The 24,281-nt window shown below is 39.8% G+C and overlaps 1 protein-coding gene across 6 annotated transcripts in view; it reads right to left on the reverse strand.

The window, feature by feature from the left end:
- FAM13A (family with sequence similarity 13 member A) overlaps positions 1-24,281 on the reverse strand; it is a 144,349-nt gene that overhangs the window by 58,729 nt on the left and 61,339 nt on the right. Inside the window, exon 1 of one of the 6 annotated variants that reach the window (XM_039353401.1) lies at positions 4,285-4,752. The exons of 4 other annotated variants lie outside the window; for them this stretch is intronic. In XM_039353401.1, coding sequence (XP_039209335.1) covers positions 4,285-4,313 — 29 coding nt within the window. In that variant the 5' untranslated portion in view covers positions 4,314-4,752. Of the gene's footprint in view, positions 1-4,284; positions 4,753-24,281 lie in introns of those variants that run through there. One more of the 6 variants, XM_039353402.1, reaches the window with a different exon arrangement.

Here is a 24,281-nt window from a genome sequence, read left to right on the forward strand (position 1 = left end):
TGGTCACAAGTCAAAAAATCAACTCTGTGACCAATAAAATCAGTGTAAAATGGGCCTGAAGCTATTTAGATTATCTTGTGTTCCAACTTAATTATTTGCAGGTGGCCATAAAAAAAGCTACTTGGTCACGTAGACTGTTGCATCATGTTTGTGGGTTTGACAACAGTTGCTAGAAGAATGCTGTTAGATGCTCCAGAGGACTCAGCTCCAAATGATTCCAATGAAACAAAACTTAAAAAGTAACAAACTTTTGAAGATTACGGGCCACAGATAAACATTTTGGTTTGGCTTAGTGACAAGCAATGATTTCAAATAGTATGAGCCATATCATGCATGGGTAAAGAGAGTCTCCCCTCCCTCCCTCCCTCCCTCCCTCCCTCCCTCCCTCCCTCCCTCCCTCACTCCTCCCCTCCCTCCCTCCCTCCCTCCTCCTCTCTCTCTCGTCTCTCTCTCTCTCTCTCTCTCTTCTCTCTCTCTCTCTCTCTCTCTCGTGTGTGTGTGTGTGTGTGTGTGTGTGTGTGTGTGTGTGTGAGAGAGAGAGAGAGAGAGAGAGAGAGAGAGAGAGAGAATGAATGAGAATATGAGAGAAAAAGACAAAGAGAGAGAGCACTAGTGTTTTTAAAATGTGCTAAGCCAGGGCATATGCTACTATTTTTATGCATTTTCTGCCTCGAAAAGATTTGGGAATTGTAAGGCAAATTTCAGAAATGTACTCACTCTGGGCTCCCACAAAGGCCACCTCCAGCATATGTGAAAGCTTTGATCTGCTGTGGATAGGGAATATCAAATGATGGGATCCAGAAGGCAGCAGCTTATAAAGCTTGCATTTATGTTTTCCATTAACAACTTATACCAGATCACGTCTTCAATCCTACTTCTTTCCTCAATTCAGCTGACTCAGTGAGTCATCTGCCCATAGATGGATGGCAACTTCCACCAACCCTAGTAGCATGGTGATTTGCATGTTGGCTAAGGATGGTGGGATGCCAGAAAATCTCTGAAATGTTGAAAAATCAATGGAAAAGGACATATGTAACTGGCTGAAAAACCCTCACTTTGAAATCAGGGTTACCTAGATCTGTCTTAAAGGTATAGGTGTGGAGGGGAAGACTGTACAGTAGTGTGACATAAGAGGTTAAGACGAAAACATTGGATGGAACGTCCTTCAGGAAATTTATTTGTCCTCTACACAAGGCAATAATAAACTGGAGAGCAAATCTGGTGTGATGGTTACAATGCAGACCAATCTTGCTTTAGCCATCAAAGCCAGCTGGGTGTCTTTGTGCCAGTTACTTTCTCAGTTCAACCCATCTTATAGAGTTGTTGTTGTGGGGTAAACAGAAGGATGATGAAGGAGTATTATGTATGTTCTCTGTCTTGAGTTACTTATAAAGTAATAAAGGCAGGATAAAAAATCTAATAAATACATGATATTTCAACTATATTGTATTAATGAATGATTAACCATTGGACCTAACCTAATAATAATGACAACAAACATTCCCTTTCATACATAGTAATCTCTTAGCATTATAAAAGCAATTATGCTATGTTTACCACCGTGAGTTTCAAAGCATCACTGATGATATGGCCAAGCCAAGTTTGATAAGAGTAAGAATATTTTCTGCAGAAGAAGAAAAAAAGCAGAAACCATATGCTGAACTCTTTCTGGGCTGTCTTGTCATAATAACTTACTCCTTTCCTCATCAGTTCCTTAAAATAAAATATAAACTTCTGGAAGATTTCAGGGAGGCAATATTTCAATCTGCAAACAGGGTGATTAAATTTTCTGCTACATACAAAAGAATTCCCTTATCTATTTAAATTCATTAGCCGCTCAACTCCAATGGGATTTGCCAAGGAAAAAATTAAATCAGAAAAATTAACCCTGAAAATTAGTTTTCTGTGGGACAGATTTTTCATTAGGTGAAGTTTCACCTATGTTTTGAAACACTTCTATCCTGGCACTAGATCAGAAATTTCCAAAGTTGGCAACTTTAAGAGTATGGACTTCAACTCCCAGAATTCCTTAGCCAGCCATGCTGAGGGAGTTGAGGTCCATGCTTCAACTGAGGAATTCTGGGAGTTGATGTCCTTAGGTTTTAAAGTTGCTAAGTTTGGAAACCCCTGCCACTAGATCAACCTTTTGAGGTTTTTCCAGGGACCGGAGGGGGCGTGTTTTTGTGTGCTGCCTGCATCCTGTGGGGCTTTGCATGCCGGGGCCCAGTACTGGTACACAGACAGGGAGGTTGGGGACCCCTGCACTAGATCATAGATTCCACCAGTGCAGAGATCAAAAAGCTTCAGATCTGGATGGTCTGTAACATCCAGAACCACCAATGGGGAGGGGATGGCAAGACCTACAAGATCAACCTCATCTGAAAACAAGCAGATCTATAGTTTGTGAGAATTTAGATAAACTTGGGAGAGCTATCGATTTCTGACAGAAATCTGAATAATTCTGCACCATACTGTCCCTCAGCTCAAATATAGTCAATGCCAAAATTAAGTAGTAGTTAATAATAAATTAAAAGTTAATTTAAGTCTGTTTTAAGAGAAACATCCATTTATGAAACAAAACAGGAAGACTGCTTCTTGAACATATGGAATTCCCACACTGACCTCTAAGCTAAACATTTCACTACCAAAAAGAAAAAAAAGAGATAAATTAAGATTTCTCAGCACAGAAAAGCTACTAACTTATTTTATATATTTTCAAATAAGTTTTCAGATGAAGGCTGATAAACAGGTACTGTGTCTGCATTGGTCAGGATTGTCAAGCAATTAAAAAGAAAGATATGTTTTGCCCAAACCAAAGGATTCATTTAAAAACAACAATCAACCAGTGCCTATAATTAATACAGTTAAAATTAAGCTTTTTGGAGAATATGATTATTGCAAAGCAGAATCTGGTTTGTTGGTCAATCCCTGACTTTTTCTTATTGTTCTAAAGGAAAGGTACACAGGCAATTTTTAATATTTTTTTCTTACAAAATATTCAAAAGCTCAAACAATTATGTAAGAAGCAATATTAATATTACGTTACTTTCTTTTTTCAGATTACAATCTTTATGTCATATTTAAATAAGGCAAAGGAACATATTCTAATAAGTATGCTTGGAAATTCAGCCAAGCCAACACTTCAAACAATTATTAATGTGTTTACAAACTTGTAAGCTATCTTTTTAAACTATCCTTTTATACAGTTTAGTATACTGTATTCTATTTTGTAAAACTTTTACTCTCAATTTCAATTACACATAAGAGAAGAAACTATTGTCCTAAGTTAAATGACCACAAACAACCTCAAGGCAATTTAGAGAAGAAACAGTTGGCAAGAAAAATCAACAGAGTAATATTTCATAGAGCAAATACTTGTTCCTAGCTGCCTGCTCTGCTTACAGTATAATGTTACATCACAATAAATTGCATCTCACTCTTGGACATGTGTACTGAACACTGCTTAATTAAAACAGACTTTATTTCTATCTAACTGTATCTAACCGCAAGGGAGAAAAGACCTATAGGCACCTTTGTGAAAAAAGCAAAAAAGGAGAAAATGTGCATTCTCTGCTCCTTGTAAAAACTGTTTTTCTTCCCCAAACATGAAACTCTTTACTTAGGTTCATACAAACACACATTAGTTCTACCTATAGCAGCCTAGAACTAAGAACTTTTTTGACTGTGACAACAATTAACCAGTGGAAGGGCTTGCTTTCAGAAGTTCTGGGTGCTCCATCATTGGAGGCTTTTAAGAAGAGACTGGACAGCCACTTGTCTGGAATGGTGTAGGGTCTGCCTGAACAGAGGGTTGGACTAGAAAACCTCTAAGGTCCCTTCCAATTCTGTTATTCTATAAATACCACTTATAGTTATTAATAGGAAAAGCCAATTGCCTGTATTTCTACAAATCCAGTAAAGAGACAGGAAATATAAACAATAAATAACAACAGGAGAAGGAAAACACCTGTAACAACAGCTTCAATCCAATATGATCGTGTCTAGGAGCCAATTCCATTTAGCATAAAGTAGTATAGGATATTGTACACAATTACACCATCACATATCAATGACCAAAGATCAATGTGACATCAAGATAAAGAATATTTTTAATACAAGCGGGATGTTCCTTTTTTTTTTTTTTTAACTGCTCGAACTCCCAACAAAATGTATATTTTTTTTTGGTCCAAAACCAGATCGATATTTTGCAGGCAGCCTGGCGCGAGGGCTTGGCATCCACACTTGTTCAAAACAGACAGAAACCCAAGTAAGGCTCCCTTTTACCTTTGCAGAGAGACGATTTCCAAAGCCATGCCGGAAAGGTGAACCCGGAGCGAGGGTGCTTGGAGCTTTTGATCCCTTCCGCCTCTGCAGCGGACCGGGCTGGTCCTCCACACCCCTGGCACGAGTGCCTTTGCCCGCAGGCGCCAAGCGCCTGTCAAGCTTCTCACTTCCCTGCAAGCTGGCTTCGCCTTCCTGGTCGGGCTCCGCGATCAGCTGCCAGTTTCCGGCGCGCAAAGCCTGGCCAAGCCTGGACGGGGCGGCTGTCTGCACAGGAGCGCGGAATGCGCGCCAGGTACCAAGCCGGCGGACGGCTTTCCCTTTTCTGGCCGCGGACGCCGCGCTTCCCCCCTCCGCTCCTCTTTGACCTTTTGTTCCCGAGGAACCACCGCCACCAGCAGCAGCCCCAGCCGCCTGCAGCCAATCAGCAGCCGCAACCGGGGACGGCCGGTTCAGCCGATTGCGCTCCCCGAGTAACTTGAAACTTTTTCTTCAACCATCCCGCCCGCCTGCCAAACCGGCCAATGGATTGGGGCGCTGGAGCTGGAGAGGCAGGCGGAACGAGCCTCCTTCCTCCGCCCTTCAAGGCGCTTTGGAGGCGTTGGGACTGCAGAAACCGCCCTCCCTGGGCATAGTCGGGGTAGATTCGCAAACCAGGCGGCCGCTGCTATTCAATCGGTCCTTTCCTTTAAGCCGCCTCGCTTTTCTCGGAGAGTTCAAGGAGGCGCCGGGGAGGGGAAAGGGGGCTCCCCAGATCCATCCCTGGGCTATTTAACAGACTGGTGGTTGGTTGGTTGGTTGGTTGTGTGTGTGTGTGTGAGTGAGAGAGAGAGAGAGAGAGAGAGAGAAAGAGAGAGATCTAAGTCCAGCTCTCCCTGTTCTTACCGCCGGGAGTCTAAATCATTAAGCACTCTGTCCCACTCCCGAAATCATGGGCAGCTCGTGTCCTTGTGGGCAGCGGATTATGGTAACTGTAGTCCAACCCCCCCCCCCACCTCCAGGAGGATGCAGCCATGCAAGGGGAAGAGGGCATGGTGTACACTGCGTTGAGAACCTGAGGCGCGAGATGATGATTGATCGAAGTGAGGCGGGAAAGAGGACAGAAAGTGGAAATGTACCACCACCACCACCTCGGCTCGGGTCCAAAGCTGTAGGTTAGCCGTTTTGGGCCGAAGGAGGAGAGCATCCGACACGTTTTCCCATCCATAGATGAGGTTTTCCGTGCCGCGGGACTTTGCCACATAAGCCAACTGACATCACGTCAAGCACGTTGCTCTCATTCATAGGCGGGGAGGAGCGGGAGGCCGGAGGAGGCAGACGGGATCAGGACACGCACCACACATACAGCCGCGTCCTCGCCTTCTTCCAAGCGGCGCCTTTGCGCTGAGGTATCAAGCGGCGCTCACCGAGAGGCGAGTTGCGACGTTCTTGCTCGAAAAGCCACATTTTGAACTTTTCTCCCCTAGCACCAAAACTAGCAGAGGGTCTGTCGAACTGGACAAAGGCAATTTTTTTTAAAAATAAAAATAAAATAAACAATATAATTCATGAGGATACAATCCGGCTACACACCCGTATTACAGTAAACCACTCAATTACCTGTTGATTTTATGCATTTTGATTACTGACGATTTCTCCTTCTGTTTCCTTTGCCATTAACTTTCTGTGGAAATGTTGTGATTGTTTCTGGGTTTTTCACAAGCTAAAAATCTAATAATATTTTAAAAATCACATTCAAAAGTTGTAAATTTCTTGAACACACACATGGGCCCAAAACCAGACACTGTTAATAGGCCAAATAACTTTTATATATTTATTAATTTTTATGCCACTTTTAATACTTCATAAGGAACTCAAGGCTAACACTTTACTCCTTCCTCCTATTTTCCCCACAACAACAATCTTGTGAGGTGGGTTGGGTTGAGAGAGTGACTGGCCCAAAGTCACCCAATTTGCTTTCATGCCTATGGGGAACTAAAATTCAGTCTCCTGGTTTCTAGCCAGCACCTTAACTACTACACCAGTGATGGCGAACCTTTTAGAGACCGAGTGCCCAAACCGCAACCCAAAACCCACTTATTTATCGCAAAGTGCCAGGGCTGCATCAGCATTGTGGTGCCCTCAGGGGGGACGGGTGTGTGTGGCCCACTGGGTGGGCTGGCTGTGGTGGTCACAGCAGACTGAGTGGGCATGGCCGGGGTGGGCGTGGCCACCTTGATGTTGCTCGTGGGGAGGACGCCTGTGGGGACTGGGCAGGATTGGGGGAGATCCAGAGGGTCTCTGCTGGGTGGGTGGTGGGCAGGAGGCTCATCCTGTGGGGAGAGGCAGGGGGTACGGTGGGGGTGCCATTGCTGCGGGGCAAGGTGAGGCAGAGGCGGCTGCTGCCTGACATCATCAGTCCCCGCACACAGAGGCCATCGAGCACATGGGGGCGTGCTCTACCACCTTTACTTGAGCTTGCTAGCCAGCTGCTTTACCTCCTTTGTGCTGAGTGAGGCTGCCGCTCCGGGCACCAGCGGTGGCCTGATGGACCTGTGTGAGCTGGCGGCGGCAGCAGGTGTGCCCACAGAGAGGGCTCTGAGTGTCGCCTCTGGCACGCGTGCCATAAGTTCGCCATCACTGTACTACATCAAAGTCACTCTATTGTCCTTTGTGAAATGATTTCAACATCTGAACAAGAGATTTCTAGTATACGTTTAGATTCTTTGTTTGCCAACAACATGAAAAAAAACAACAGCCTTGTACAGGTAATCCTTGACTAACAATAGTTCGTATAGTGACTGTTCAAAGTTACAACGGCATTGAAAAAAGTGACTTATGACTGTATTTCACATTAACAACCATTGCAGCATCACCATGGTTAGGTGATCAAAATTCAGATGCTTGGCAACTGACTCATATTTATAACGGTTGCGGTGTCCTGTGGTCACGTGATCAGCTTTTGCGAACTTCTGACACACAAAGTCAATGGGGAAGCCAGATTCACTTAACAGCCATGTTACTAACTTAACAACTGCAGCGATTCGCTTAACTGTGGCAAGAAAGATTGTAAAATGGGGCAAAATTCTCTTAACAAATGTCTCACTTGTCAACAGAAATTTTGGCCTCAATTGAGGTCATAAGTCAAGGTTTACTTACATTTGCCATTTGATAAATATAGGAAACGTGTAAAAGCTTGCTTTTAGCTATCCCTTTCAGTAAATCATTTTCTTCTTAAGTCTAAGTCAGGGTGTTTTGTTTAGCTATGATTTATCCAACAATAACTTAATAAGTAATTCCTGACAATAGAGTCACATATACCACTAAACAAAATATTCCTGCCAGAAGACACACATCCTGGTACAGATAAATCATTCAACTGATCTCCAACCATATTATGCCTCAGAAGACACTGAAAATCCAGTGAGTCAATTGTTATTTCTGCATCTGCACAGAATCTTAGCAGTTGCTACATTTGCTTGAGAGAGCTGCTGCATGCATCCTCAATTTAAAATCTGCTAGTGAGGTCTTGTAGGTCTACACAGGGGTCTTCAAACTTGGCCCTTTTATGATTTGTGGATCAACTCCCAGAATTCCTCAGCCAGGCATGCTGGCTGAGGAATTATGGGAGTTGAAGTCCACGAGTCATAAAAGGGCCAAGTTTGAAGACCCCTGGTCTACATGCATTCCTAGAAAAATTAAGATCCCCATGTTTTAAAGGAGGAAAAAAAAAATGGGTTTTCTCCACTAGAACCAACATCCTAGATGCCCTCTTGAATTTGAGAGAGCTCTATGAAGCTTAGAAACTGTTCATATTTTCATATTGTTTAATCTCCTAACATTCAGGTAGTCCTCGATTTACGACCATAATTGATACTGGAATTATGGCTGTAAGTCATGGTGGTCATTAAGCCGGTTACCAGGTGGCCCTGATTGATTTTATGACCTTTTTGCCACAGTTATTCAGCAAATGCAACTGTTGTTAAGCAAACACTGCAGTAATTACATAAATCCATTATACTCAATGGGCATCTTGTTCCTGGAAACCACACGTAAACTCAAGCTTCCAGCAAAAAATGCCAAAAAATTGCAGTTATGTGACGGTGAGATTCTGCAAACAGCCACAAAGGCACCCAAGCACCCAAAATGGGATCACTTGATGGGGGAACTGTCAGAACTTCCAAACTGATTCTAAGTAGTTCTAAGTAATTCGTAATGTTGAATTATCACTAAGTGACTAGTCCTAATTTGAGGATCAGCTGCATGTCTTTTTGCAATATTTATGCTTGGTAGTGACCTATGAGTATGAAAAGATGTTGGGAATTAATTTTAAAAGATATAAGGGTAAAGCGGGGGTAGGGAACAATATCCCTTTTTCTGATTGATGGACTTCAACTCCCAGAATGCCTGAGCCAGCAATGCTGGCTCAGGCATTCTGGGAGTTGAAGTCCATCAGTCAAAAAAAGGGATATTGTTCCCCACCTCATGATAAAGATTCCTGGTGAAAACATAGACATGTTATTGGCAACAATACAAAAGTGATCTGCCAGGCTTCTTTCTGAATGTCTTTGCAGTTGTTCATTTTAATCTACACCCCTGATATTTCCTAGTGGCACCTCATTTAAATAATAGTCCTACCTAATGATCATTTAGAGAGAATGTGAGAACATGTCACTTTTAGGATCCTGAAGTAGCATGGCTGAAAACCACACTTATAGCCATAGATTCCCATACATTTACAGTGCACAAAGATAATACAGTAATACTTTAATCTCAAAAATGTGCTCAATGGTCAGCTATCATTAATTAAAATAATATATAGCTAACATTTCTTGAATATATCTGTATTCATATGGCTGTGTGTGTATCTGTGAATATATGTCCTATGTTTTTCTTTCTTACTAGTTTTCATTTTTACAACGGTATGTACTTTGAATGTAATTAACAATGCCAAAAAAGCACATTTTAATTTATACTGATTTGTACTGCTGATGACAAGGAAGGCCCCGCTAATGATTTATATTTTCACCAAATATCAATAAAGTCTGGTTTATAAAATAATTTTCTGGCCTTGAAAGACAGACCTTCCTACCCATCCGCAACCACTGAAGTTATCACTCAGAATTATATCAACATAGATTAAGACTGGAGATGAAAGGTCACTTTATTAAACTAACAAGTATCATCTTCTACAATAATATGAAATTAGATGGGCCAGTTTGCTTTCTTGTCTTTTTCCCTGATATCCATTAAAGCATGTACATTCTTAAAATGTAAGCACCTTTATTGCCAAATTTGTTATACTAAGCAAACCTTTATCTCTCCAATATTGGAATTTGCTCTGCATGGCAATATTTTAAGATAGAACTTGAACATTTACTTTTCTTTATTGCACAAGCCTCGGTGTATCCAGAACGAGCTAGTCATCAGGTTTTATCGAAAAAGAATGAAAGGAAGGAATTTTCCATCTAATCAAAAACAGGTCAAGCACTGAAAGCTTATCTGCAGCTTTTTCCCAAGCCATCTATCCATTATAAAAACTGCGAGATCTAGAAATGATAGGGTATTAAATATCACAGAAATCTTTAAAGGGAACTCATTTTTTCTAGTAGTTTATTCTTTCACATGAATGCTAAGATTTGGACATTAAACAATTATTTTCTCTACGCCTTTTAATACTCTATTTATGGAATCCCAGAAGCCAGATTCCAAAATTGTGCAAAATCATAACTCTGGGGCAAAAGACCAAGGAAAAATATGATTTGTTTGCTTTTGGTTTAATATAATGCTTAGTGTTATGTGCGAATTGGACTATTGCTAATTTGTCATTCTAATCCAGGGATGTCAAACTGCCGGCCCGTGGGCTGGATGAGTCACGACAAAACCGCACCCACCCCATTGCTGGCAATGGGGAAAAAGTTCCGATATGTTGCGTGATGTCACGTCGCGAGTTAGACATGTTTATTCTAATCCATAGGCTGGCATCCACGTACTTTTTTTCCTTTCTATAATATCTGATAAGAAGGGAAGTATGATTTATTGAAATCAGTTATAGATTAACTAGGAGTTTCTGCAGGGGGTGGTCAACAAGTCAAGAGGGTGATCACAATTTTATAATTGAAGTTCCTCACCCCCAACTAGCCTGGCACCCCAATTTGAAGCACGTCATTCTGGAGATGGTTGGTTAACAGATTTAAGACAAGGTCCAACTTCCTCCAACTGTCTATCTGGCTACCTTCTCCATCTTTGTCAATTTTAATATTTCTATTTATTTTTTAAATTTTGAATGTTTCATGTTGTTGTTTAAATGTTTGTAAATTGCCTTGAGTCGCCTCCAGGCAAGATAGTTGGCATATAAGATAGATCTTTTATTTTTTTTAACCTCACCCCCACCCCACCAGATGTTCCTGTTAAAACTGAAGACTGGAAATAATAATCTGATCCTGACTGTATTTGTCTATTTAGCCGGAAATTGCAATTTATTTTTTTACCATACAATAAAGTTTCACATTTCCTATGTCTACAGAAGAATGAAGAGAGAAGAAAAGAGAAACTGCATAATTTTCCATTTTGTCTGAACTAACTGGAAGCTCAGGTTTCATTTAGGTTTCCAATGCCTCAGAGTAATAACTGTAATAAGAGGAATAGCCTCTTATTAGAAACTTTGCAGCATGCTTACATTTCTGTACTTATCCAAACACCTTTGCCAATTCCATGAGATTTGATTAAGAAGTGAATTAATTAATTGGCCATAACTGTAACTTGGCATATATACCACTAGGTAAAATTACAAATGAAAGTCAGTATTTGTTAGTTTATAACTAGTAGCAATTGTAATTTCGTATCTAAATCTCTGAGAGAGATTATGGCAAATGACATCTTTGTTTACCAAATAAGAATCTTACAATACAAATGAGAGAAATCCAATCTCAAATTTGTATTTAAAATGGCTTTAAAAATAAGGGAAGGAAATGTATTATCTCAGTTAAGAAATTATTTTGGCATGGAAATGCTTGAGAAAACATTTGTAAAGATATGTGGATAGGGCCACTATATAGTTTAATCTATAGAGAACACTAGATTTAATTGAATCAGAAAGGCAACAATTCCCTAATGAAGCTTATATCATAGCTTCCCAGCTATTGCCTCTTCTAAACTTTCCATGATAAAATGAAACTAAATGAAGCTGCAAAGTAAAGAAAAACATACAATTTTAATCGGTTGCCAAGTTGAGGTTTATTAATGTAAAATTTTGAACGGAGAAATCTGGAAGATCCAATCTGGGTCAGTCACCATGAGCTTCCAGACTCATGCTGGAGCCCATCCTCGGGGAAAAACTATGCACAGAATGGTCCAGTGCACACATAAAGAGGTCCCCTGAGGATGAGCACCAGCACAAGTCCGAAAGCTCGGAAAACTAAACCTCTGATCCTGGTGACGAATCCAGACTGGATCCTGCAACATTATTCTGGGACGCATATATTTGCCTTCATATGTGGCAGAAATGTATGCTTCTAAACTAGCTTTGATTCAAAAGCACACACCCTGCAAGGCCTTTCAGACCAACCATCCCCACCCACTGTCTATATTTTATGACTAGAGAATCACAGAGTTGCAATCTTCCAAATCAATGAAAAAAGGATTGCAAAATTGACAGATGCCTGCCTCCCTTATGAACTTATCCAAAGAAAATTATTAGTCATCTGCAAATAAGTAGGTCAGGAGTTCATTACACACTTGAACTAAACCAGTAAAAAAGTAGGATGACAATTAAATCAGAACTCCTGGAACAGATTTTCTTTTAAATACTGTTCTTTTAAGTTCAGAAAGTATAATTGTTAACATTTTAGAGTCTGGAGTATTATCCTTATTTCAGGAAGAATGTCTGTATACCCGCTGATTTCAACAGGCAGATACTGCTTTTATTTACGACTGCTGTGTTGCACCTTAAACTACATTTGATGACTTTTATTTAGTCATCTTTTTTAGTCATTCCTTGCCTTCTCTGTTTTTCTGCACTGATTTATAATAACATGGTACTTAGAATAGAATAGAGCTGGAAGGGACCTTGGAGGTCTTCTAGTCCAGGCCCCTGCTCAAGGAAGAATTCTAGAAGGAACAATTCTAGAATAGGGCAGGGGTCTTCAAACTTGGCCCTTTTCTGACTTGTGGACTTCAACTCCCAGAATTCCCCAGCCAGCGTACCTGGCTGAAGAATTCTGGGAGTTGAAGTCCGCAAGTCAGAAAAGAGCCAAGTTTGAAGACTCCTGGAATAGAGAACAATGACCTCCATTTTGACATCTTTCACAGGGCCTTGAAGGCTTGGCTTTGCCAACAGATCTGGGACCCCAAAGTGGTATGGAGCCCACCAATTGCCTCATTTGATTGTTGATCAGGGAGGTGGGAGGTTATTGCTTTTTAGTGTTTTTATATTAGGTTTTCTCTTTCTATGTTGCCCTAAGTCATTGAGAGTGACTTGGCGGCCATATAAATTTTCTTAAATAAATAAAAAATAAAAACATAAACAACAAAAGCACATTTGCCCGAGTCTGATTCCCCCAAATATTTCTATGTCTCAGATTTAAAAAAAAAAAAAGTCAAAACTGATCTTGAAAAAAAAGCAGCTGGGTTTTAAAAAAGATCTACCCTCAGCCCTCAAGAATGCATGAGTATTGACTCAGGATTCACATATTAAAGCTATTTCTTCTTTTCCTAGGAGGTAGACTAGCAAACTCAATTTATCTAGGCTTTTCTGGAAACACATTTAAATATTCAAAACTGTGCCAATTGGGAAAAGAATATAGAACAGCCTATTTGGCTCTTTCTTCTCCTGTGGTATCTCAACACAGATATTTACATTAGAAGTAAAACACACACAATTTCATTTTAAGAGTCTGTAACCTGAGGTTCAAGTGACCTCAATAATTTACTCAAAGGCAATGCAACAACCAAGAATCCCAGAACACGGTCAGAACTGAAGAGATTCCCATAACACCTCACCTTTTTAAATAAAAAAGCCACACAATCACAAAATCTTGGCTGAGAATGTTTGACTCTCAAGAGGACTTATAAGCACAAATCTGCTGAAATGTCATGAACCTTTAGCAGCCTCGTGAAAGGGCAGATTTGAGCTAGCTTTTCGAGGGAGACAAAGGTTCAAAACTTTGGTTCAAATGGGATAATTGTTTGTGCTCTTGGTTCAATTCTAGGTATCTCGCCATATATTACAAGTGATGCCAAAACCTGGTCTAGAGAAGCACTGTTAGTAAATAAACCAATGACTTGACTCAGATTTTCCAGCAAGATGCACAACCAGGATTTAAACCAAGAACATTTCAGATACAAAGGACATGCTTTATTGCTGAGTTACAGCTCCATCCATGTTATTCAGAAATTAAGCTGCACCTTTATGCAGAAGTACAGAGAAAAGAGAACTTCTGTCAGCTAAGCATTAAAGTTCTCAACTTTTCCTTACATTGTAAAATTATGAACAATCTCATGCATATGTCTTTCCCTACTTTGACCTGGTGACTAGGGGTGAAGCACAGGATATGACAATATGACACATCATGTCCTGTTGACAAGAGAGGGAGAAAGAGCAGAGTTGCTGGATCTGATGGCAGCTGATAATATAGGCTGTTAAGTGTAGGACTTGTCCTTTATACAGGTATAAACAAGTAAACAAAACGTGTCCGGATATTATACTGGATCAGAGCCATCTTTAATGCAATGGGAGGGAAAGGAATCAAGATTCACTTGGACCTTGAAAGAAAAGATGTATTTTGTTGCAAGCAAATATGGCAGTGGAGAAAATAGTAAATCTGATTAAATTTAAACTTAATTTATGCCACATTTATTCAAATACATTTAACTTGCTCATTGGAGGTGCTTCATGGGTTCATTGAACATCAGTGAGGAAAGCTGGAGATGCAAGCGTCTTGTGTCAGCAAACTGGACCAGATGACTCAAATATTATGTTTTGAGGATTACATGAAGCTAAAAACCCAGGAAAGCCAGTTTGGCCTAGTGCAGGGGTAGGCAACCTTGTCTCTTTTATGACTCGTGGACTTCAACTCCCAGAATTCCTGAGCCAGCCATGCTGAGGGGAAAGGGAGAGGTTTCCATGCTGAGCCATGCTGACTCAGGAATTCTGGGAGTTGAAGTCCACGAGTCATAAAAGAGCCAAGGTTGCCTACCCCTGGCCTAGTGGTTAAGACACCAGGCTAGAAAATAGGAGACTATGAGCTTCAGCAACTAAAGTTGATTGGTGACTCTGGGTCAGTCACTCTCTCAGCCCAACCCACTTCACAGGGTTGTTGTTTAGATAGAAAGGTAGGTAGGTAGGTAGAATAGATATAGATAGATAGATAGATAGATAGATAGATAGATAGATAGATAGATAGATAGACAGACAGACAGACAGACAGATAGATAAAGATTACTGTGTGTAGATATATAATAAACCCTTCTGTACATCATATTCAAATTAGCCTCAAACTTGGAAAGATTTGGTAGGCACACCCAGCGCTTTAGACTTATGCAATCTTGTTTTAGACAGAAGTATGTTAACTGCAGCAACTTTTCACATAGTCCACAACTCCACCAGATTCTAAGTAGTCTTGGAAAACCTAAAACAGAACATGGAGATTTGTTGGGTTTCTCTTTTAACCCAGGAAAAATGAGTTTACTCAGGCACAAGCTCCTTTACTGTTTGATAAGCAGAACTTTCAAATTGTTCTCTCTGAAACTGGTTGTTTTCTTGCAGACGTTTCATTTCCAAAGTAAGGAACATCGTCAGTGCTAGTAAGGAATGGGGTTTGTTCCCAGTTTATATTCTACTGGTTTGCCCTGTCAGTGTTGATGGGAGTAATCTTGGAGATTCTTTGGTTGGGCTATTTACCTTTCAAAGAATTAATCTCTTGGAAATATATATACCAGGAAAATCCAATTTGGCTTGGACCAGTTTTGAGAGAGTCCATATTGCATTTTTCCATTCAAAGTTGCCTCCTAGCTAGCTATCATGCTTCTCCTTTAGGACATACGTTGTCTAGACTAGCATTCATGGGGTAACAGACTGGGACAGTTTATTCATGTCCTATCTGAATTCTCTTTGTGTTCAGGAGGAATGAATTGATTCCACCCTTGGGCCCACAGAACAAATGTTCTAGCAAATGTGCATATTCTGAGGAAATCCTTATGGCTAGGATATAGGTTGTGGTGTTTTGCACTGTGGAATCCCTGCCTGTCTTCTGGATGCTTTGAGATATTTTCCATGACTTTACTCATTATGGGCCCCAGAACTAGTGTGTTCCCACAGAAGTGTCCTCTAAGGGTTCTTGAGAAACTCTAAGAAAGTCTGAGGGAAAGTATAATTCTTTTTTTTTTTTTTAATTGAAAGTTTTATAAATTTTACAAAAAGACAAAAACAATACAAAACAAAAGGCAACATATACAAAAAAGAAACTAAACATTACATATATATAAAAAAAAAAACCCATCCCCCACCCCTCACAAAAACCCTCCCTTCCCCCCCCCCTGAGCTTCCCAGAGCAGAATATAGGCTTAATTAAAAATTAAGAAATAAAAATAAAAAATTAAATTAAAAAATTTATATTTATATATATATATATATAAAATATCTATATATATATATAAAAATAAAACTTATAAAAAAGCTATGTGATATTTTTGTATACCCAATCTAAATTGTATAAATTTTATCCATTTGTCCCAAACAGCAAGGAACTTCTCTTGCGTTTGTTGCTTTAAGAAAGCCGAAATCTTTGCCATTTCCGCCAGATAAGCTACTTTAAGAAACCATTCCTGCAATGTAGGCAAAGATTCCTTCTTCCAATATTGTCCTACTAACAGCCTAGCGGCTGTAATCAAATTTAACATCAATACAACCTCCTTTGTATCACAATCTGTAACAATGCCTAACAAAAATAATTGCGGAGTAAATTTTACCCTCCTTCTAAAAATTCTCTGGATATTCCACCATATTTTGATCCAAAATGCTTTTATCTCTCTGCATGACCACCAAATATGATAATAGGAAGCATCCTTATAACCACATCTCCAACATTTGGGTTGCACGTCAGGGTACATAAGAGACATTTTTTGTGGATCAAGGTGCCATCTATAAAACATTTTATAAAAATTCTCCCTAAGGTTCTGTGCTTGTGTAAATTTGACATTTCTCACCCAAATGGTTTCCCAAATGTCCAATGAGACTGGGACACCAAAATTCTGCGCCCATCTAATCATACAATCTTTAATTAATTCCGTTTCTGAGTCCATTTCAACTAATACCCCATAAATTCTCTTGATATGGGTTTGTCTTTGATCCTTGACTTGCTTAATAAGATTTCCATCTTCTCTAAGAAAACCCAATTTACAATCCACCTTCCATTTATCTACTAGTTGCCTATATTGAAACCAAGAATAAATAATATTTTCTTGCGCTAAATCTTCCCGTAATCTTAACTGCCAGTTTTGCCCATCCCATCTAAGTAACTGACTATAAGACACCATGTCCATTTTTACTCCTCTTTTTATTCCTTCTATCGCATGCCAGGGAAAGTATAATTCTTAACAGCAAAACAAAAACAACAACAACAAAAAATTCAAATTATTGTCCTTGGATTTGAGGATGTTTATTTATTTATTTATTTATTTATTTATTTATGAGGCTTATATACTGCTTTAAGTGCAAGCACTCTCTAAGCGGTGTACATCAGTAAGCAATGTATATATATATTTACATTGCCCCCAACAATCTGGGTCCTCATTTTACCTATCCCAGAAGGATGGAAGGCTGAGTCAACCTTGAGCCGGTGAGATTTGAACCGCTGACCTGCTGAACATAGTCAGCTAAAGTGGCCTGCAGTACTGCACTCTAACTGCTGCGCCACCTCAATGGGAAGCATATGTGGTGCCACTAGTTGCTGGGATCATCTTATAGCTAGTGGGTCCATCAGAACCTTCAAAGGGTTAGATAGTTCTAGATCTTTCTGCCTAGGGTCCTGTCCAAGCTTTCCTTAATAGTTCTAGGAAGTATGACTTCTGGAAAAAATATGGATGGTTCAGTGACTGTTGGTCATCTTTCTCATTGAGGAATAACACCTTTCCTCTTCAGGTATTTGGATTGGTTCTCATGTTTATTGTCTGAAATGTTTGCCAACTAAGGAGATTCTAAATCCATTTTTCATTTAGAACACGGGTGTCAAATTCACTGCATCACATGATGTGTCGCGACATATCGCAACTTTTTTCACATTGCTGGAGCTGGGGTGGGCGCGGAAGTTCGACACCCCGGGCTGGCAGTTCGACACCCCGGATTTAGAACTGATCTTTCTCTACAATGGTGTCAGCTGGTACCTATCTTCTACAATTATTAGGGGTTAGGGTTACAATCTGTAATTGTAGAGGTTTGGTAGGGATTGGTGCTGCTCCTCTTTGCCCCCTTACTCACTCCTCTCTCCATGACAGTACCAGCTGGAGAGTCCTGAGATCATGATTCCCATCCTTTTCCTCTCTGGGGTAGGGGGTGGGTGGGCTAGTGTTTCATATGAAGTTGTTCTTGGGAGGTGAGGTCTAACTGTGCAGCAAAGGCTGCAGCAGAACATCTCTTGGGCATTCAGGCCATCTCAAGAATGCTGATCAGGCTGCAAACAAGCTGCTATAATTGATAGCTTAGCAGCTACAAGATTATCAGTATTTCCTTGAGCGGATGTGACACAGAGAAGACACGGTACACAGCTGTGCTGATATTGGATTCCAGCCATCAGAGAAATCCTCTGATGGGTCAACAGACAAGAAATTGCAGTCTCTGAGCTGGTTCACTATAAAGTCATTTGTGGTCTAGTAAGCCAGCTTGCTAAACACACACACATGCATGCACACATTCATGGACAAGGAAGTGAGTTGTGTACTGGTTAAGGTGCTTGCCTAGAAACCAGGAGACAGTGAGTTCTAGTCCATAAAACCTGGCCGGATCACTTTGGGCCAGTCACTTTCTCTCGCCCAACTCACCTCACAGAGTTGTTGTGAGGCATATAGGCATATAGGATGAGGAAGGAGGAAGGAGGAAGGAGTATTAGTTAGGTGAAACAAAATTCTAATAAATAAATGAATAAAAGTAAGGAAGATTAGCTGCTCTTAAGTTGGTGTTCTGGCCACATGGAGGTACATGTGTTCTGGAGTAAGGCAGGGCCACAATTGGGGAGGGACTCTTCCTTCAGTCAGGAAATTGACTAGAAAAATGTCTAAGCCAGTGGTTCTCAACCTTTCTAATGCCGCGACCCCATAATACAGTTCCCCATGTTGTGGTGACCCCCAACCACTTATACATCACTGGGTGCCAGGGGCGTGGCCAAAGAAAAGGGGGAAAAAATGGCGGACAGCCTTGTTTGGCGACCCCCATGAAATGGTCGTTCGACCCCAAATGGGGTCCCGACCCACAGGTTGAGAACCACTGGTCTAAGCACTGCCTCCAGAATGAACAGATGGAAGATACCCATTTTAGAGTGGCCTGTCTGTCCTGTAGACCGGGGGTCTTCAAACCTGGCCCTTTTATGACTTGTGGACTTCAACTCCGAGAATTCCTCAGCCAGCCCTGGCTGGGTGAGGAATTCTGGGAGTTGAAGTCCACAAGTCATAAAAGGGCCAAGTTTGAAGACCCCTGCTGTAGACAGTGACAGTCTCTTGTATTTTGTATGAGTATAATGAAAAATGGAAAACAAAAACTTTTTTAAAAAAAGAGAGTGAGTTACTGCTCAAGATAAAGTGGCGGCAGGGTGGGGAGAGGGGAAGAAGAGATATGGAACTTTCTCCAAAGTTTACTGCTTTACAGTATCATTGGTGACCCAACGGATTTTATTCCTTTAAAAGTTATGCAAGTTTCAAAAATCAAGAACTATATTTTACTGGATATTAATTCAACTAACGTTGGTACAGTGCAGTAAGATGTTTCACGCACACAAAACATTAATATATGATTAACCACTTTTTTGTTCCCTCTTTGTTAGCATCTCTTTCATCTTCTCAATTTGGAAAATAACCCTTAATAACTTTTTCATTGTTTGGAGCATGTGACAAAAGAATTCAATTACAGGTTGTTGACTGAACATGTCAAACTGCTTTAAGGACATCAAACCAATGTAATTTTGGAGTCCAACCACACCAGAGATGCTACACAATTTCTGCATCCAATTTACCTAAGGGGTCGGGGTGGGGTGGGGGCAAGTTGGTAGTGAAGCGTGATAATGAATTCAAACTAGGGAAAAGTTGTGCTTGTAAGTTTAAACTTTAATGATACAGAAGCTAAGGATCAGAGGAACATGTGCCTTTGTTTACAAATGTATAGGTTGTCTTGCCCACTTGAGAAGCTGCCCTCCTTGACAGTTAATAAGTAATCATCTCATGACCCAAAAGAATATAATTGAAGAAAAGTGTTCTTTCTCTCCATGTTTTAGGCTGTCATTGCATTAGTTTTTCCAAGCTGACTCACTTTAATTTTTGAGTACATTTGTCTCCACCCTCCTATGCAATCAATCCCATTCTTTATACTATCGTGGGATGCTGGCACCATGAATAATGTTACATAACTGAGTTTTTTTTAAAAAAATACATATTTTTCAAAAGCTCAGGCAACAAAGGCTCCTGTGATACATATTTGGGGGATTGGCTCCACTCCAACATTTTTTAAAATGATTTTCCTTCCTCTTTGATGCAGAATTTTCTAGCAGCACAAAATTTGAGCATCACCAACTTAAAAAAAGTTCAACCTTCATGTACCAACTTGCAAAGTCAGGATTATGGGAGAAAAAAATATTAGAATCATTTTACTAATATTGCTTAGGGCTCAATAAACGATGCATTTGGAATAAAATTTAATTGGTGGTTTATATCTACTGTTGTGCACTGCCTTGAGTCACCCTTTGGCAAGCTGGGCGGCTGTATAAATTTGATTAATAAATAAGAATAAATAAATATCTGCAACTATTCCTGTACAGGTAGTCCTTGACTTACAAACAGTTTATTTAGTGACCGTTCAAAGTTACAAGGGTACTGGAAAAAGTGACTTACAGCTGTTTTTCACAATTACGACCTTTGCAGCATTCCCAGGGTCATGTGATCAAAATTCGGATACTTTGCAACTAACTTATATTTATGACAGTTGCGATGTCCTGGGGTCATGTGATCACCTTTTGCAACCTCCTGACAGCGAAGTCAATGGGGAAGCCTGATTCACTTAACAACCATGTTACTAACTTAACAACTGTAATGATTCACTTAACACCTGTGGCAAGAAAGGTCATAAAATGGGGCAAAATTCACTTAACAATTGTTTTGCTTAGTAACAGATGTTTTGGGCTGAGTTACAGTCGTTAGTCAAGGACCTCCTATATACCCCCCTCTGATTCTGAATCATACTCTCTTTACTCCCTATAAACAACGCTGAGATAGGTAAGTACTGCCAAATGTTTACGAATAAGGTACAGCAATATATATACATCTCCACTCTGTTTATGACGGTCCTATAGAAACAGGTGACTAATTTTTCCCCTCTTAGAATATGAAGCAATTTACATCATACTAGGAAATAGAATGTGGGCTCAAAGTCTTACTTTAGAAATGTTCAGGCATACTCTAAAGGTGACACAACATGCTTTCCCTGGCAGATGCCATAGGTGTGGGTACAGCCAAGTAATCATCAAACAGCATATTAAGATCTCTGGCAGAATACTCTGAGAGTACATAGGAACCTGCTTATTTTATCAGCCTTAAATAATGAACTCTGCTCCAGCCAACTCTAGACAGAGTGGCAGGAGATAACAATTTTGAGGTCACAGCAGATTATGCATTGAAGGCTAATTTGTGCATCATGCAGACATTCAACAGAAAATGCTGGAGCCCTGATTTAATTTCCATTTAATATTAATGGGGATAGTCATTACTGATCAGCACTAAACATTCAAAAGGACAATGATTTTTAGCAGAAGTCTTTCTTAACTTAGCAAGATATTATCAGTCTATACACTGATTTGGCAATTATTTGGATATAATTAATTAAATGTAATTTTTTACTTTTAGAAGTACTGTAAAGCAAGCAGGTACTATGATTTTTGTTTTAACGATGGTTAATGCTAAATGTATGAACAATATTCAGGATATCCTGAAAAACAGATCACTGAAAATAATGATATTTGATCAAAAGTATATTTAAACACTCAAACATAGCGATGGAATAAAATTGAACACAACTCGTCAGAACTCAAACTATGTACTGTGCAGAATTTAAAAATTAAAACACCCAATATCACAAATGCTGAACTACTAATTTGATAAGAAAGCCAGACTGGCAGTCCTCGACTTACAACAGTTCATTTAGTGACCGTACAGTGTCCTGGGATCATGTGATCTCTTTTTGCCACCTTGACAAAATTGTCAAGGTAATGATTTAGAATAGGGGTGTCAAACTCACGTCACATGACATGTCGCGACATATTGTGACTTTTTTTCATTGCCGGCAATGGGGGGGCGCTGTTTCGGCATGACGCATCCAGCCTGTGGGCCGGAAGTTTGACACCCCTGATTTAGAAGCTAATCAGCTGATGTAATGATGTAATCTTGGGAATGACTCAGCAGGGTCTATGTCTCTTTAAGAGCCAGCTGGGTCTGTGTCCCTTTAAGAGCTTTGTATAAAAGGGAAGGCTTCGCAAATGTGTGCTCTCTCTTCTGTTTCCTGCTGTAACTGCTGTCTGTTGGAGACTGCTGTATTAACATGTGTATGTATATTGTTCCTGGTGTATGATATTGTAGATATTGTGATACAAACCACCATTTAATATAGACCACTGTTTACTGTGTTCACACCTGGGTTATCTCAGTGCAATAAGACTGTGCAGGCTCTGACAAAAATCGATGGGAAAACCAGATTGACTTAACAACCGTGTTACCAACTTAACAACTGTAGTGATTCACTTAACTGTGGCAAGAAAGGTCACAAAATGGGGGAAAATTCACTTAACAAATGTCTCACTTAGCAACTGAAATGTTGGGCTCAGTTATGGTCATAGGTCAAGGACTGCCTGTACTTTAATTTCTGATCTAATCCTGTCTTCAGAAAGGATTGCTGAGAAAACTCTGCAAGAAAATTATAACAATGAGAACAAGTTTTAAAAAGCCAGTTACCAGTCAATTAGTCTAAAATCAATGTAGGCTGTTCTTACAGTTCAGTTGATTATATTTTAGTGACTAAGGCTGTTTTAATGTATGGAGTAGAGTGCAAGATACACCCTTTCAGGATCTTTTGGCTTAAATGTCATGGGATCCAGCAGGTTTCCATTAGGATTACCTTGTAAACAGCTATATTACTAGGAACCCCAAACGTAACCCCTAAAGACAGCCTAGGAAGATGTCATGGTAAATTATATTAAAGGCTGCTAAGACAGGGGTCTTCAAATTTGGCCCTTTTATGACTTGTGGACTTCAACTCCCAGAATTCCTCAGCCAGGCAATGCCTGGCTGAGGAATTCTGGGAGTTGAAGTCCACAAGTCATAAAAGGGCCAAGTTTGAAGACCCCTGTGCTAAGAGATTGGAGAGATTCAACACATTTCTTTGTCTCTTTCTTAACAGATCTAACATAAGGACCAAAGCAACTTCAATGTCAAATGCCAGCTTCCTGGAAATAAATGGGTCAAATGATTTTGTCTATCATCTTCTGAAGCTGAATTCCATCACTGCATACTTAAATAGACAAAGTTGGCGTAGCAATATTCTAACCATCCACTGACTTTCTGCGCAGTAGGTTACCTGATCATAGATGTCTTACTGCAGATCAACCTGACATTTAAAGACATCACTACTGAAGGAACAAATTACTTAAAAAATGTTTGTTACATATTATGCAGTATGTTATAATTACATAATAAAAGTATTTAGGTTACGAATTTACTGTATATTTGTAATTAAGACTAGAATGCAATGAGACTGAAGTAGATACAATAACCATAACTTTATATTTAAGTCAAAAAGATGAAAGGTTTTGTAGTTGATGACTACTGTATGAGATATCAGATGTCTATTAAGTACAGGTAGTCTTCAACTTACAAAAGAGACATTTAGTGACTTCAAAATTACAGCAACACTGAAAAAAGTGACTTATGATCATTTTTCACACTTATGACCTTTGTAGGATTCCCATGATCATGTGATCAAAATTCAGATCCTAGGCAACTGATTCGTACTTAGGACCCTTGCTGTGTCCCATATGATAACCTTTTGCAATCTCTTGATTAGCAAGATCAGTGGGGAAGCCAGATTCACTTAACAACCATGTTGTTAACTTATCAACTGCAGTGATTCACTTAACAACTGTAGCAAGAAAGATTTTACAGTGGGGCAAAACTCCCTTAACAAATGTCTCACTTAACAACAGAAATTTTGGCTCAATTGTGATCGTAAGACAAGGGACTATCTGTATAGTATAATAACGCAAACTTCAAGCGTATATAGAGAAAAAGGGAAAAGTCACTTGTGAATGGCTCACTCATTAGGGTGGAAATGATTCCTGCAGGGTCAGTAGATAATATAGTGTTTTCCAGATATTTTAGAGTACAGCTTTTAAAATTTCCTGCCAGTGGCTAGGCTGGTTAGGGCTCCTGGGAGCTCTGCAGCACTCACATCCAGAAAAGAGAGAAAACCAGCTTGGAAAACCACCAATTAATATGGGTTTGAGTCAAAACACTAGTCCTTCAGTGAATAAACTTATAATTGAACAACTTATATACAATATATATAAAACTGGCATTGTGTTATATTGGCATTTACCTGCACTATTTGTACAATTGTAAGACAGACCATAATAGCGCATACCGTACTCATCTATGATTTGCAGTGTCAGCAGCAACTACAGCAAGATGCTCTGCAGTACACATACACACACTTTAGGAGAAGAAACTTACTATTGTAAGACTTAGTGTTCCAAGGTTATTCACTACAATGGAATAAATGT

The sequence above is a fragment of the Crotalus tigris genome, unplaced genomic scaffold (genome assembly GCF_016545835.1).
Source record: "Crotalus tigris isolate CLP2741 ecotype Arizona unplaced genomic scaffold, ASM1654583v1 scf7180000018518.7366548510:968632, whole genome shotgun sequence".
NCBI classification, from domain to species: domain Eukaryota; kingdom Metazoa; phylum Chordata; class Lepidosauria; order Squamata; family Viperidae; genus Crotalus; species Crotalus tigris.